Genomic DNA, 17,873 nt, shown 5'->3' with positions numbered 1-17,873 from the left:
AGAATGGCACTCACAACCCATTACGCTGCAGTAAAGCTTCCTCTAATTCTCGATTCATATTACAAGCTCATTGTTGGATCTGCTTGAGCGCACACAGAGAACGAGAGAAAGGGCATGTTGGCTTAGCTCGCCTCCTTTTTCATCCCGCCACTTTGCTGCATTTAAGTGGGATATTGGCTGGATAGACTCTCTTCTCCTCGCACTCTCTCTCTTCTCCCTTCCCCTCCTCCTCTTCCCCCTCCTTCACTCCTTGTCCTCCGTAGAGGTCTGGATCACATTTAAAACCACATGTTCCTGTGTGTGAGCAACTGAGCCTAGAAGTCTGCAAGCAGGAAACGTGACAGTGGAGTGGGACTGGAGCGCACATCGAAGGGACAGACATGCACGCCTCCCAGATGGCCTTGCACGCACTGGCGGCTGGAGAATACTAGATGTGAGCCCGTGGCAGATTTTCCAAACACAAATATTGTGTGACACATCTGGGTCTGTGGAGACACTGGGCCAAATTTGGCCGGTCCAAGACGGATGACAACACCAAGGGGTCGGCCTGATCAGGAAGAAACATACAAACAGAAGGGAAAGACTGAGAAGTTTTTCTTCAGCCAAGTTCTGTCCTAGACCAGCATTGATTGATGCCTCTTTCTCCTCCTCCTCTTTTTTTTTTTTTTTTTTTTTTTTAAGAGGAGATCCCATTTGGCTCCGGAAAGCTCGATTTCACAGGTCTCTCTTGGTACGCCTGTGTGGTCCTGTGAGAAACCTGCCGCGTGATTTGTGAGTGTGCGTGAGTGTATACGCAGACTGGCCTCCCCTTGCTGCTTAATTGCTGGACGTTACCCTGGAGAGTAAGTAGCAGGATGAAGACACAGAAATGTACTGGATTTCACATGTTGCTACTCCTTTATGTCAGACTGATGCTAGCAGTGGACGCCTACAGACCCCAAAGAGTGAGTATAGCATATCTCAGCATACATTTAGAATACCAAGAGCAGCAAAAACTACAGGACACTTTTTGTTCGCAGTAAAATTTGAATGATGCTGATATTTAAATTAACATGGTTTTCATTTATAATCGTTATAATGTCCACATTTAGTTGCGAACCGGTTTGTCATCTTTTATATTCTCAAATGCCCCGAAAGGGGTTTTTTTTTTTTTTTGGCTGCGATGTCGTAGAAGAACCATTTTTGGTTCCCCAAAGAAATTTTCAGTGAACCAATATTGTTAAAACATAAATTTTTTTCTTAGCTCTAAGAACAGTTATAAAAATGGAAATTGTTTAATGAAAAGATGCTTAAAGATGTTAAAGGTTCTAAATGGAACCATAAATGCTAATAAAGAACCTTTATTTTTAGGAGTATATTCACCTCAATGTCATCCCAAACCTGTAGGAATTTCATTCTTCTGTGTATATATTCTAAATAATGTTTTTATTCATTCAATGAAAGTCAAAGGGGTCTAAAACAATATTGGATCTCACTGACTTTTTTTCTTTTTTCATTTTTTGGGTGAACTGCTCCTTTAAAATACGTCAATTTGCGCTGACTCACTGAACAGGGACCTGTTGCAAGCTCAGAGGGGGCCGGATGGACCCTCCTGCTGTGACCTTCGGATGACTTTATAGCAAATTTGATCATTTTCCTGTATGTTGCTTTGGGAATCATTCTGAAGTCAATGAAAATGTTTGGAATTGCAATTTTTGCGGTAAGATTGATGGTTCCCCTGGAAGCACGCTGGGGAACCCTATGGCTACTAGTATGAATTTCCAAAGACAAGCTGTTAAGGCCATTCATCTATTTTTCAGTGTGTTTATGTCTGTGAGTATATCAATGATAGGTTACATAAGAAGGGTGACGAGTTCCAAGCAGTGATGCAATAGCATAATATCCTATTCATTTTTACAGATACTCTATAAAGAGTCAGTGTTAGTATGTGTGTGTGGCATGACGCCTAGTATCCAAGTGGAGCCTCAGGCATCATAGGGTATTTTATATGCTCAAACTCTCACTGTTCTCACCCGTTTAGTTTCTTCTTCCTTGTTAGGGGCCTCTTATACCTCATTAAGCTTGTCCAGTGAAAATTCACAGTTGTAACTCATATTCTTTCTTCCAAACCCCTCCTCATTCTCTCGCTCTTTCTGTTTGTTGTTGCATTGTCTGCGTGGGTAAGTGGAAGCAGACGTCTCCACCCTAACATACTGAAGGGATCATAGAAGATAATGTCACTACACGACAGCAGGATGTGAGACTTCTCTGATGATGACTTCCATATCGCGTGCCAACCCTCTCCATCCCAGCCTCGGCTGTTTTACTTTCCGCCCGCTTTGTGGCTTTCCCGTCTCATAAAAGCATGATTGGGATTTGGAAGTCCTTTGGCCTCTATTGCCATTTTTTTTGATTCAGCCTTTTTTTGTGGGACACACCCGGTGTGTAGTAAACAATCAAAACCAAGCCAGTGCTGTTTTTTGCCTGCTTAACTCAATATTCTCAATAACTCATGTGGTATTGATAGAGATGTGGTAGGTTTGTGTGTGTAAATGCACTCCAGCAAACCTTACATGGGCATAATCTGCTCCATAAACTTGCTCTTCTGTTTTGTAATAGGTATAGGTGACTGATGTATTTATCAGGCTAGGCAAAAAAAACTAACCATGTTCGATATATATATATATATATATATATATATATATATATATATATAATTGCTTAAATCACCTTTCTTTCCTATTCTGACATTCAGTTTGGAGATTGTCTTGACCAGGCCCACACCCCTAAATGCATTGAAGCTACTGCCATGTGATTGGTTGATTAATTTCATTAATGAGAAATTGAACAGGTGTTGCTAATAATACTTTAGGTGAGTTTGAGTGTATATATATATATATACATTTTTGAATTTTTAATGAGTTTCAAGCTAATATTGAATACAATAAATACTCATTTGTTTTTATGATTTCTGTACATTTGTTATTCAGTTTTATTGAGGCCTAAAGCTCAGTGATAGCCTATCATTTGTGATTGGCTACTGGTAACTGTACATTATCACCCTTTGACTACTCACAAAATAAATAAATGCGTGGAAATTAAATACTGATTTGATTTGAAAATTATGAAGTTATTTTATAATCTTATTTGAATATAATTTTCTGCTTCTGTTAAGAAAACAAATAGTCCACCACACAGTGTACAAAACAATTGTCCTAGCAACAAGACGAGCACTGTAAGTCTAATAGCGAAACTGTAAGTTTATCTGCTTCAAAACTATTTTAGACACGTTTTTCCCTAAAAATAATTGCACACCTTAGAACTTTCATCAACCCATCAGATTCAGGCATTCAACAGCCCCATAGTATAGTAGGAAATATCCGATCGAGCCCCACATTTGACCAGTAAGAAACATCCAGACAGAGCTGTGGTGTAGGCTAATATAATATTGGCATTAAAATCACGGTTTGCCCATTATTTACTTGACTTTAAGTATCAATATCGACATTGGTCATTGGAAGTGACCACTGGTGACTTTGTAAAGGTTATTCCGCAGCTGTCACTAGGCACTTAGTAGTTATTCAATCCATGTTTTGCAAATCAGCCATGATCTTCTGTTCATTTTGGTGGCAGGAGTCCCAAACTCCAATCCCTGGGATATGTGTCTTCACTGAGCTTCTAAACAGGTGGTCCATACTGAGCTAATAGAGTGTATGTTCCAGTTGTTTAGAGTGGGCCTCTGCCAGAGGGTGTTCCGTGTGTTTGGCTAAAGACGTTGGTTTGAAAGCAGAAAATCTGAACTTCATGGCCTGACAACATACATGGATTGAACACAAAGCTCTAGATAAGTTCTAAAGAACTCAAAATTCAGTAAGCCTCGCAAAGTCTAATTGGGAATGATTGTCCAGTGATTCATGATTTCATTCAGCCATCCATGCTGATGGTTGCATAGTCATGTAAAATTATTTTATAGATCTTTTCAGCAAGTTGTGAGGGTACACTCTGTGGATTATATTGCAGTTGTAAAACTAAGGCGCCTTTTAAGGTCTGAAGCAACCCTGGAATATAAGTCATGACGTTAGGAACAGCTGCATCCTTTCCCTAGTGTAATACAGATTCTTTACACAGCCAGAAAATGCTGAGAAATTCAACATTGATTTTCAATACTGCCCTCTAGTGGACAGAGTTCTCATTTAAAACTTTCTCAGAATGGAGTTGATGGTTATATCCTACTGTTTGGCCTTTTAATCGTGGCAGGACTTCACATACCTCACAGACAGCAGGGAGTTAAGTATGATGCAAGGGGATAAATCTGTTCCTAATTTATGTAGAATAAGAGCACTCATTTTTCCAATCCTTCTGCTCTGCTCTGCCATACTATGGCTGATTTTTTGAGAAAATTGGCTGATCCTTGAATTGTTCGCCTCTGAACTAAAATAAGCAGCCCCAATCTTATCATTCAAGATTGTGTTTCTCTCATAGGACATAAACCAGGAGAAGTGGGAACAAGAACTGAGGGAAGCTGGGAGTCTAGATGAGCTTCTGATGTTGACCGAATACCCGGACTGGAAGCTGTGGAGATGCAGACTCAAGCTGAAGCACTTTGACGACACCTCTCCACCTGAGAACCGCAGGTCAACTCGCTATGCGGCCGCATCGTTCAGCCCAGAGATGCTAAAAGGTTGAGACCTTCATGCAAACACAATTGATAATATGTGGTGTCTAAGAACAAGTTTTATTTATATAGCGCCTTTTCGTAGCTCAAGGTCGCTTTACATTGTAATTTCCAATACATTTAATCACTTACACAAACATTAGGATTCATAAAGTCGCATTAAACGAAATACAAATAGATATGTTTTTTAACTGAGTTTTGAATGTAGCCACAGATGAGATTTTTCAAAGTGAATGAATTCCATAATTTGGGAGCTGACACTAAATGACCTTCCACCTGTCGACAACCGGAAATGGGGGATGGACAATCTGATCTGAGAGACTGTGCAGGGCGGTATATGTTAAGTAGATCAGACAAAAATGACCGTTTAATGGCTTAAACCTTAAAGTGGATATGTGATGCCATGGGTAGCCAGTGTGAAGGTCATGAAGCAGAGGAGTAATGTGATTTTGGGCAGACCAAAAAATAAAGCACTGCAATAATTAAGCCGTGATTTGTGCATGAATTAAGGTTTCAGCGTCAGCTAAATTGAATATTGAAGCAACATTGCGAAGATGACAGAAAGAGTTTTTGACGAGAAGAAATATGAGGGCCAAAGGATTGAGTTGAGTCGAATAAGACACCAAGGTTGTGAATCAATGACAAAGGCGTAACATGAACTCCATCAATATAAAAGGACTGGTCCATCCTTTTGACTGAGGCAGCAGAGCCGAGTTTATTTTATCATTTAATTTGAGGAATTTAAGGGACATTCAGTGCACAGATTTGTGATTAGCAATGTGGTGGCAAATGTACAAGAAGTATTTTTATTTGTATTGTTTTTTGTTTTGTTTTTCCAGATATTGATGAGGAATGGCAGAAAACACAGTGCATGCCCAGAGAGACGTGTATAGACGTGGCTAAGGAATTGGGCACCAATACCGCAGTGTTTTTCAAGCCCCCGTGCGTCTCTGTCTTCAGGTGTGGCGGCTGCTGCAACAAAGAGGGAGTTACCTGCCGTAATACAAGCATGACTTATGTCAATAAAACTGTGAGCACTACTCATTGCATTGCGTGGGTATTACATAAAAATTAATTTTGAATATAATCTGTTTGTACTTGCATAATTATATGGAAATGATGTGCAGTTCATTCATTATGCTAAGAATTTAATATGGAGCATACTCAATATGCAATCTTAGGATCCATTCACACAGAACATTTTTGCATTGAAAAAAAAAAAAACCCAACAACATAACGTCTAGAGACACTTTTTTGTTTGTTTGAGTAGAAACTTTAGTTAGAGCCACGTTTTTAGAAAGCAAGGGACGCTGCAAAAGATGTACGCGCAAAGCTCAAACATGTCCGTCTAGCATGTTTACATTGAAAAACAATGGGAAAGCTGCGTGTGTGAGACGCTGCAAAGATGCGAGTGCAACAGTTAAACACATCCATCTCTCACATTTGTACATAGAAAAACAATGGAAAGGCAGCACACTGATATGCAAAAACGTGTTCTGTGTGAATAGCAAATTACACAGTCTTAAAGGGACAGTTCAGCCCCAAAATTAAAAGAATTCTGTCAACATTTACTTACCCTCATTTTAGCCACTTTTATGTCGTTTTGGAATTTTAAAGCATTGGTCGCTGTCGATTATAATTTAATGGAAAAGAGTGGCCGGTATCATTCTTCAAAATTTCTCCTTTTGTGTGCCACAGAAGTAATTTATGCAGGTTTGGAATGACTTGAGGGTGAGAAACCAGCGACAGAATTTACATTTTTGATTAAACTATCCCTTTAACAAGTGTTAAAGTGTTTTATGTGCACATACTGTTCCATTTAATGGTTCGTAAAAAACATCCTCTTCCTCGCAGATATTGAGTGTGAGTCTGGCGCCTTATAAATCTGGACCAGAGCCTGTGCTAGTGAAAATAGCCAATCACACTGAGTGTAAGTGCCAGGAACACGCTCTGATCCGCAGACATGTTCGTGAGAAGTACAGGAAGAACGGGTCAGTACCAGAGTGCAATATATTTTAATTTAAATTAGCTGGGTACTTCTTGTAGTGTATCATCAAACTCTTTTGAAATGTTAGAACCAACTTTTATTCACTGTGTGTTGATACACCAGTGTTGCTCGAAGAGAAATTACAGATTGTGCCTTGCTGAGTGTCAGCCATATGTAGGAGTGCTTTCTGGCACATAATAATAATAATATGTTTTTGTGTGCAGTTGCTCTCCTACACGTAAGCCAGAAGACAAGAGGCTATGCAACAAAGGTTTAATATGGGATTGGATGGCAGAGCGATGTGTGACGTACCCCTCCAGCAAACAAGGTCAGTGAGTAATTGATTTCAACTCCCGTATTGCCAATTCCTGTTCTAGCCAAAAGCACAGGGACTTTAATTTAATATATACCCAACAAGGCACACACAACAACATGATTTATACATTTTTGCAATTTTTATTTACACCTGCGATAATAATTTTTTTTTTTTGCACATTTTTTTTTTTTTTTTTACCAGAACCGCCATCTTCCATCAGTGAGGAGGACTGTGAGATTGATGTAGAGCGATGTGAATGTATTCCAAAAGTATGGACAGACAAATTACACTATACGTGACACAATTCAACAAATCTTCTAAAGGTAGAATGATTTTCAAAACTATACATTTAATTTGTCTCACACTATTGGATATTATAACGAATTTGTTATGTTTGAATGAAAACTAAATTGCTACATTTACAGTTTCTCTGAGTATTTTTGGATGTCACTTTTATCGTTTTTATTTACGTTGCTGTAATACTTGATTCTGATTGGTCAGTCTCGCCATTCTGCCGTCTGGTATTTCAGTGTGCTCTTGCAGTCTCATATTGCTCTCACTGAAATCTGTGTTGCTTGTGTGTCTCTCGTATTACACTGTGTACTCACTCTCTTTTGATTCAAACAAACGTTATCTTGCATCTCATTTATCAATTGCAATACAAATCACCTCAGAGGACTTCAGCATTCATATTGTAATACTGTTGCAGTCTTCATTTTCTTGTCTAAATGAGACATATCACATAATTAACTCTCCTTCAAGCCATCCTAGGTGTATAGGACTTCTCTTTGAGTAATTTAGAAAAAAATATGCTGGCTCTTCCAAGCTTTATAATGGGAGTGAATAGTAACTGAGATTTTGAAGCCTAAAAAAGTGCATCCATCCATCATAAAAGTAATTCATACGACTCCGGTGGGTAAATAAAGGTCTTCTGAAATAAAGCTTCATAAACTTTATAAACTAGAATCACTCGCTTCCATATGCGAGTCGAGATCTGGTGGAAGAGTGAACTCTGACCTAATGGATAATGTATTGAATTGTATAGTCTAAATCGAGAATTTTTTTTATAGAAATGTTGGAGGAGCTTGAGTTTGTTGCTCAGCCCTGTTTGTTTGAACCACTAGGGGCGTCTAAGCTTATGCTAAAACTAAATCCTTGGTCATGCGTACATTCAGTCTTCCGCAGGAACTCGACTTGCGCACAGCCGTTACCGGAAGCTAGTGATTACAGTTTATTAAGTTATAATGATGGATATTTTACTTACAAAAACACATCACTTCACTTCAGAAGGACTTTATTAATCCCCTGGTACCGCATGGATTACTTTTATAATGGATGGATGCACTTTTTTGGGCTTCAGAAAACAAGGTACCATTTACTCTCATTATAAAGCCTGGAAGAGCCAAGATATGTTTTTAATATAACTCTGTTCGACTGAAAGAATAAAATCATAGTATACACCTAGGATGGTTTGAGGGTGAGTAAATTATGGGATAATTTTCATTTTTGGGTGAACTAACCCTTTAAGCCTAATATATGCATAACATTATAAAGTAATGTTAGCCAAATTAAGGTTCTCTTATGAGAGGTTCTCTCGTATTCCGTAAGTTCGCTTACGCTACCGCAAAGATTCATCTTTTTGAGATATTGAAGCCAAAACAAGCCGTTTGGATTTCCTGAGCAATATGATATTACTGAGTCATATTACTCATGCTCTGCCCATGACCACTGACTCATTATCATTTAAAGAGACATGCACCGAAACGGTTCGGTGAACAGAGCTATTTTTGAAGAGGTAAAAAGGGTGTTGTTTTAAACCATTGAGGAAATTTAACCAAAGTATGTTACAAACTTTACATGAAGATCCTAAAAAAATCATACCAACTTGTGGAAAATGGGCATCCAATGACCCCTTTAATATAAAATTGTTTGTTAATAGCATTGAGTGAACCTTGCCAGAACATTAGCCAAAGTCCTGAGAACGTTCCCTGTTAGCTGGGGAGGCAGGTTTGAGTTATTTCTCACCATCTAATCAATGACACTCAGTTTCATGTATTCTTTCACAGCTGCAAGAGAGAAAACAACAATGAACACGACGCCCTGACGATCTGCAAGTGCCAAATGTAGAGACTGCAAAATACCATTTAATTTATTTATCTCTCTATTTATATCAAATAAAAATACTTTTATTAACATTTATTCAAACATCTCATCAGTATCATGGCAGCGATAGCTTTCTAAATATAACAACACGGCTTTTCCTGTGTTCATCCTGAACACGATGAAAAATTAAATCTGAGTTATGTGTCTCTTTTGCACTGAAGTTTCACCCATTTCACCATAATTTCTTAGATATAATTTATATCTAAAATAGTTATATTTAATTATAACTTATATTTTTCTAAATGTATCCAGATGGGCTAATATGGTCATGTTTCCATTCCACAAGAGGACTTTATGCAGGATGGTACATAAAGAAGTACTTCAATCACTAAGCCTCTTTTTAAGTTTTGTTCACCACTGAGCATGCTGCCAACATTAAGAGAAATGTACCGAAGATAAAATGCTGTTCAAATAAAAAATGGCAAATTTAATAAATAGGCCTATGATTGTGATGTTTTCAAGGACCATTATAATGTATAACTTTCCCCAACTCTCATAGAAGGGCATATTGTCACATTGGAAAACTGCTATTAAATAGTCATGTGTGTTTACTAGGGTTGGGTATTCGAGAATCGAGTATCGATTGGAACCGAGACTAACTTTTCGTTTTTCCTGGAATCGTTCAAAAGTTAAAATTTCGATTCCTAGTTTCGATATTCACAGTCCGCTGAGCGGAAGAAGAAACCGCTGAACAACACCAATGAAGAAGCGTCTACCAGAAGTGTTGGCATAACCACGCGAGTCGAACATGAGTACCTTACGTCGGCGATCCAAAGTGTGGCTTCACTTTTCTAAAAATAACGAAATCTTGGCAAAATGCAAAATTTGTGACAAAAGGAGTATTTTTACAGAAGGAGTATTTCCTTCAGAAAGGATTATTTCCTTCAGAAAGGCCGTTGGTTAGCAAGGTTAGCTAAACTTTTTTGACCCTGCCTCTTAAAAGAATCGGATCAAGAATCGAGAATCGTTAGGAACCGGAATCGAAACAAGGAATCGCAATCGGAATCAGAATCGTTCAAATTCAAACGATACCCAACCCTAGTGTTTACTGAACATACTATATTTCTTATTCTATAATAATGGCATAAAGGTGTGGTTCTATAGAAATATAGACTATGTCCAGTATACTGATTTTGTTTATTTGGTTTTTTGGAATGTCTTATGAAATTTCCTGTACATTTTTGTTGTTCTAGTCTACACTTATACACACAACAATCATTTTCCTCTTGTGATCTAGTGATCTTTCTCTAAATGCCAGCAGGCTATGCCCAACTGAGAGACTAATTTTCTTGAACAAATACATCTAGCTATAGTGTTCATGCTGGTTTTGCTGGACGTATTCTTCATCCGGTAAGATTTCCATGGAAACTCTTCCATCTACTTACAGTAGTACCATCATAACCCTGATATTAATAATAGGTCTCAGCTTGGGGGCAAACGTGAATAAATTATTATTAGCACAAAACATTTGTAGGAGCACCATGACTGTTTGATGCCTCGCCCTGTTTGATGATTATAATCGAACAGTATAATAAACAGATGTCAAAGCTGACTCCAAAGAAACGTAAATGACACACAGTTGGCACAAACATAAATGACAGTGGCGCGACAGCAGTCAGCTCAGCTCAGCTGTTCTCAACACCTTTTCCAATAATCCTGCTTTTCCAAGAAGTAGAGATTTAGCTGATAAAATGCTATTTTCAGCCACACTGTATTGCAACCGCAGCTTCGATGCAAACATAAATAAATATTAATATTTGCTCGCATCATATCATATGATCAAATGAAGCATTGAAATGTCACAAAATTCTCCTTTGTAGCTGCGCATATGGCTTTTTTTGTAGTTTATCCATTTTTTTGCAGCAGTAAACAAAATGTGATGGATATTACAATAATTATTAAATTAATATAATCATACAAATATTGAATTAATGAGAAAGATACGGTTTAAATACATATGTATTTTCTAATAGAGGGCTGTGACATGTGGTTGTGATAAATAGGTGAACAAAACCTCCAGTATTTTTGCACTGAAAACTTTCCACATCAGTTTCACAATACAGGGAACCTGTCACTCCTGACATTTTCATTCAGAATCCTATTCATCTCCCCAAACTCATCCTTGACATTCTCTTCCTCCAGGTTGTGGCTTGCCCACATGCTCTCTGTCTATTACTGTTGAAGGTCATACAGTTGTTGCCCCCTGGAGTGTTAAATGCCTGGGAGTTGTCCAAGATATCTTGACCTTTGCGGATCACTTTGTGGCAAAAGCACAGTCCGGCCTTCACGTCCATATGAGAGAAACGCTGCACTCACTGCACCCCATACTGCACTCAAATGCTCTGTTCATCTCATCACTTAAGGGTTGTAAATCTTTCTGTTCATATGACCACTTGAAAACATCCATCATTATGCCCCTTAAGCAATGATGGGACATTTTATACCTGCTAATGTCTATCTGCATTTTACCTGAAATGCAATTTTTACAAATCCATTTCAAGCTACATTCATATGTGGTTTGAAATCCTATTACACTCTAAAAATGCTGGGTTGTTTTAACACAACTTTGGGACAAATATGGACAAACTCAAATGTTGGGTTAATTAAAAAAATTTAAGCTAATGGCTGGGTTTGTCTATATTTGACCAAAAGTTGGGTTAAAACAACCCAGGAATTTTTAGAGTATAAAATTGTATGGAAATCTGCTTCAGTCTGACCGCTGATCAGATTGATCAGATTTCACGTGGTTTGAGTCAATTTCTCAAGCCATGCAAAATGTCAGACGTTGTTATAGGAAACGTGCTGAAAGTTCGGACGAGCAGAAAATGACAACTCAAGCGTAGCGTCAGTTCTGGCAGGTCACGTTAGTCAAGCTCGCATCAGCTGTCTCTCAGTTGATCCACGTCTACCTATAAAAATACGACGCCAATCACTGTAAACATAAGTCCTTCAGTATAGAGTGCCGAAGTTACGACGTCACTCTGTAGGCCAAAACGTGGAAGTGAGTTAGCATTTTAGCACTACAGTTTCCTCGCTCTAAAGCCTATGGGATTTTTGAATGGGTTTTTGCTAAATCGCCTGAAATAAGGTCTGCGGTGAACAAAGCCTCTAAATATTTTCACGTTTTGATCTATGACATAAAACACACAGTTACATGTATAACCTGCTTGTGGTTTTTTTAAACTTTATTGTGTCTGATTGTGTTTTTTAAAATCTTTATATAGGCTTCAAAATGTATACATTTTGGATTAACTTGTAAAGATTATCTTGCTAGACAAAACGTGTAAGGGTCACAACTCTTTGTTAAACACAGATCTTATTTTTTGCGATTTTACAACAGTCTATGGGGAAAATGCATTGCTTTTCGACCGAGGAAACCCATGCGCCGCTAGCTTCAGAGTTGTCCTACAAAGTGACGTCATCACTTCGGCACTCTATTATCAGCAGCTATATTGCATTTCTCAGGAGCCAATTACCCTCCTCCATCCCCAGCTCCTCCTCTCGCTCAGTCAGTATTTCGGTATTCTGATTCCCCTTGAATCAGAATAAATTCTCCAATTATGTTGTACTTTTAAAATCTTGAATTAGTGATATCTGCAATACATTCATGTTGGTTCTGTTCTGTTTAGGGTTATTGCTGCTCTCCCTGTTCTTATCCATGCTAGGCTGCACGGATGCGCTGGGAGTTCTCGCCCAGAACAGAACTGATACAAACTGTATGCTAATGACACTTTTCCATTACCAGGTCGTCATAGCGACGCCTTTTGTTCCTTGTTGCCCCATCAAGCTCTCACTTGATCCTATCTTCGGCAACTAAACTAAGATACGTCTGCACCTCCTCGTTTGACCATGGCGTATTCTTCTAAATTGCCATAATAATAATAGTAAGTTTAATAAATATCTCTGGCCAAAATGGCAGGGATATTCTGGATACTACATCTGGCGCGTGCAATGATGACACAGTGAATGGAGACGATTCTCTCTGACCAATCAGCAGTCGACATTGTTTTCACTTCACTTCACATTTTAGTACCGGCTCAGCTCGCCTTAGGTTAGCACGCTCAGAACCTCGCCGGAGGTGATACAAAAAAGTACCCGAAAACAGGTAGAGGTATAACTAACAGGTATAACAAACAAAGGTGAACCGAGCCAAGCCGAGTCGAGTCGAGCTACCAGCTAAAGTGGAAAAGCGCCATAATTGTCAATCGTATTTGACGATAGTGGTCCTGACAGAACTGGACAGTTGCGAGACACATTGCAAACAGTCACTAATTTTAGATCAGATTACAATTGTATACAAAAATAATCAGATTTGGACTGACTGTGAACATATCTGGAGAAGCTCTCTTCACATGAAAGGCACTTCAAAGGGGTCATATCAACGTTCAATTTCCCCCGAGGTCTGTTCATACAATTAGTTTAGTAGTTTTCCACTCTCTCTCTGACAGTTTCTTGTCGCTTTATACTTTTCTGTTGAGTTCAAGTTTTTAACTGCACCATCATTCATAAGCAGATTTATAAAATAATGGATGCTGTAATGAGCCACACAAATTCTGAAGGTCAGACTGAAACTATCAGAGAAATTTTTAATTGAGTTCATTTCTCCTGAAAGTTCCAACATGGTTATAGTACAATGAATTATTCTGGTAAGATAAAGGGACATTTTTTTTAATAAATGTCTCTTTCAAACTGACCTTTTATAAATAACTGTAAATGAAATTTTGAGCGAAAGATAAAAATCAGACAAGACAATGGGACAAATTATGCTAATTTAACTTTTAAATAGCTAATTTAGTTTTTTGCTAGTTTCCTAACTATTTATTTTCATATCAGGTTTATTTGTCACAACTGGTTTGAACAAATTATTGTTTTTCCAGTGTTTTAAATCAGAAATAAAAGCCCTAAAGCAATCAAATGCTCAAAACCCATAAAAAACCCCCCCAAAAAAACTGTCAAAAGAACTGATTAATTTTGGTAATTTGCAACTTTATGTTAGAAAAGTGTATTGGATTTGAGAACACAATTTTAGGACACAACAAAAACGTCTCGGTTATTTATGGTAACACAAAATATGAAAAATGGGAAAATGAGTCTCATGGGTGTTTGTCTGCGTTCCTATCATACTGACATATATGTGTCCTGAACCTGTCTAAACTCTGTGTACTTTCTAAGATTATGATATAATAAGTTCTGATCTTGTTTAGATATTTCTGTCTGGTTCTGATCTATTTTTCTTAGCCCCAGAGGGGAGTTCAAAAATGTACATTTCAGTAAAGCTCAAAGAACAAAGAGACGCGTATAATGAGTTTTAATCTAATTATAAACAACAACAAAAATTAAGTTTTAAAAAATGGTGTCCAAAGGTCTTGAATTTGCCTTTAACAGTTGTTGATTGGTGACATTATGACCTTTTGTGGTAAACTTTCACTGGCTTTTTTCAGTATACTTATGTTTATAATAGACTAAATTAATAGATTAAATTAGACTAAAACAAGAAATTTTTCATCCTTCATTTCTGCCTTTGATATACATTATTGAAAAGATGTATGATGTACAAGCAGATAGCATGCTAAAGCAATATTATAGCTTATGTTGTGCTTTTGGCATGAGTGGAAATAAATGTAAATACTTCTGAATTTTCCAGTGTTTATGAAATCCAATATAGGTGCACAGATAAGGTGGATGGTATCTGCTTTTTTAAACTTTCATTTTAGTATGCGTGTTTGAAATATTTTCAGATTAAGAAGGTTTATATTAGCTATGCTGATAATACCTCTGAACTAAACAGTGTTTGAACTTTGTATTTTTTGTTCTTAAAAAAAAGAACCTTTGTCTCATATGCCTGTCACATGCAATTCTTTATTAGTAGACTTTATGCCAACAACTTACCATAATATTCATAATACTTTCAATGGAAAAATAAATAGGTTGTTATCTAACCACTCAGTCATTGAAATTTCCATAAACAACATGCAGGCCTGTTTCACACATGCCATTCCAAGGATCTTTTTGTCCAAGGATCTTTGGCTTTCTTTGCAAAAATTGTAAAATTTAAGGTTGCAAAAGAAAAGGACAGCTTATTTTCTGTGATTATACTGGTGGAAATATACTTAAAATAATTAAATTAATTAATACAGAAATCCTGATCCTACGCTTTTTTTTTTTAGCTAATTTAGACCTTATTTCAGCCAATTAAACAAAATTCCATTAAAAAAAAAAAACATTGACTTTGAGACGATGGAACCAGAAGTGCTAAAATCCTAACTATAGTAAATGCTAACTAAACTATTTTCGCTATACGTGAGATGTCTGGAATGAGTGATAAACAGGATTGATATTCAAAATGATAAGCAAGCTTTGTTTTCATTTGTATATCTGCAGTTCTAGTTTCAGTTTCTCTTTTTTGAATAATGAATATACAGTAGGGCCAAAAATATTGTTGGTTTAACTTAAAAAATTAAGTAACCTGGTTGCCTTAAAATTTTAAGTTGATCGAACTGGAAAAAGTGAGTTAATACAATTAAGGAGATTGATTTGATTATCAGAAACTCAAAATAATAAGTTATCTGAACTAAATAAATTATTTAAGTTGATTTGACAAAAGAAAAAATGTTGTAATAAAAAATCTTAAAAATATTTTTTTACAGCGTGATACCAGCTAATGAAGACAGTTATTTCCTAACACAGTAGTTCAAACGCAGCTTTTTGGCCAAGACGCAGCCAACGCAAAAGGACAACGCAACCCATTGTCGCCACTTGTCTTGAACAGACTTAAAAAGCTTTCACTTTTTCGTAGAACTTGTAATTACAATTTGTAACCACCTGACCTCTGCAGATGCATTTAGCCATTATTTGTGTTGCCATGGAAATGCATAATACAGTAATTATGACATGTGAAAGCAGCATTAAGGCCAGTTCACAGCAAAATAACGATAAAGATATAGTTCTATAAATCTAAAAAAAAAGAAATTATATATTGTGTCAATAAAGTTTGTTTTTTGTGACTAATTATCACATATTGGTTACACTCTGCACCTGATGCATGTAGATGGACTAATGCCATTAAGTCCTATTTTTGTATTATTTTACTTCTTACTCACAAGATAATAAAAGCAAGACAAAATGTATCAAAATGGGTTGAGTTCGATAGATGTCGTTATTTATTCCATAGTGGCTTTCTTGTAGGGTGGTTTTAATTGGAACAATTTTCATGGGGAAAGTGAAGTGTAATTGCAGGGGTCTTTATCACAATCTACAGATGCATACAGAGAAACATTTTGAATGAGGTGCTTTTAAAGAAATACAGCCTATACATCTATGAAAATGTCTTGGCCTTTTATGTCCGTTCAGAACAATCTGCACTTGGGGTACATAGTGGTTGCTTTAAAGGTTGTCTGTTTACTGGGTTATTCAGGGTTTCTGCATATTTCACAAAGTCAAATTTGAGACTTTTTAAGACCATTATGAATGAAATTTAAGACCTATATCACAACAACAACAACAACAAAACGTACAAAGGAAACGCGTAACGAGTCTCAAAATTATTCGCAAAGTAATTTAATTTATTCAAACTGAACATTCGGCGAAAATCAGTACAAACGGTCCCGTGATTTTGGAAATTTGTTCTGTTTTTATAAAATCCCCTATTCCAAAGCACGTAATGTAGACCGTTTTATCTTTCCCGCACCTGAAGGAAACATCGTTTGAAACAATGTAGGACTGGTGTCTTGTCGCCGTGTGGAGAACCCAGAGCACCTCCGCAATTAGTGTTGGCTCTGATCTAAAAGCAAAATCCAAATCAGCAAAATCGGATCCTAAATTCAGATATTTTAAGCCAAGTATCGCTAAACTTCCACGTCCCCATAGCTGAATAAAATCCGTTTTATGTCTGTCTGTGGTATCTGAGATACCCGCCAATAACACAAAACCTCAAAACTGATTGGCTGTTGCATGTTGGTCTATTTTGTAGTCGTAATACAGCAAATTCAGAACTACAAATACGTAATATAAATAAAAAAATTAATTCCAAAGCGATGCGGGAGCATTTCAATGAGATTTACATGGACATTTAAAGACATTTAGACCCGTTTAAAAAGATTTAAGACCTAGGACACAATACTTAAGCAAATTTAAGACTTAATAAGGCCTTATATTGTGATTTTGAAAGTTTAGACTTTTTTTTAACTTTTTAAGGACTTTTTACTTTTTTTACTTTTTACTTTTTTTGTGGAAACCCTGTTATTTTATGGACTGCCACAAAGTCTAATCACTGGTGTTCCATGCATTTTATTTTGAGTTTATTTTATTTTGAGTTGATTCTGTACTGTTATCTCAAAGGGATATTTCACCAATATGTAAAAAAAAAAAAAAAAAAATGAAAATTGGACATAATTCCAAACACTTCTCTTGTCTGTAGAACACAAAAGTGGATTTTTTAAAGAATATCCTGGCTGATCTAATGCAAACTGTGGATGTCAAGAGCCAAAATCACCCTAAACGTGTCATAAAAGTGGTCTATATGACTCCCTGTATTCTGATGTCATACAGTCCCCAATCATTATATGGAGAAAGTGACCAGGATATGTTTTCACAATTCACCTTTTGTCTTTTGCAATGACATGAGGGTGAGTAAATGATAACTGAATTTTAAATATTTGTGTTAACTCTTCTATTAAATAAGTTTATAGTGCTTCTCGATTGGTCTCTCTCTTCAATTTATAGTCTACACACAAAGCTTAATTTATTTTTGAGGA

At 36.9% G+C, this 17,873-nt stretch overlaps 1 protein-coding gene across 2 annotated transcripts; it reads left to right on the top strand.

Annotated features, from left to right (window-relative positions):
- Positions 1-62: 62 nt before the first annotated feature.
- Positions 63-9,944, top strand: vegfd (vascular endothelial growth factor D). Of its 2 annotated transcripts, XM_039673368.2 has the most exons (7): positions 68-944; positions 4,462-4,660; positions 5,494-5,684; positions 6,509-6,645; positions 6,866-6,969; positions 7,159-7,280; positions 9,024-9,944. In XM_039673368.2, the coding sequence occupies exons 1-6, from the start codon at positions 855-857 to the stop codon at positions 7,254-7,256; spliced, it is 819 nt and encodes a 272-aa protein (XP_039529302.2). In that variant the 5' UTR covers positions 68-854; the 3' UTR covers positions 7,257-7,280; positions 9,024-9,944. The 2 variants fall into 2 exon arrangements, with proteins under 2 accessions (XP_039529303.1, XP_039529302.2); XM_039673369.2 differs by lacking the exon at positions 7,159-7,280 and having other exon boundaries at positions 63-944.
- The last annotated feature ends 7,929 nt before the right edge of the window (positions 9,945-17,873 follow it).

Source organism: Pimephales promelas, chromosome 21 (genome assembly GCF_988280905.1).
Source record: "Pimephales promelas chromosome 21, fPimPro1.hap1.1, whole genome shotgun sequence".
NCBI lineage: Eukaryota > Metazoa > Chordata > Actinopteri > Cypriniformes > Leuciscidae > Pimephales > Pimephales promelas.
This window is presented reverse-complemented; position numbering and strand designations above follow the sequence as displayed.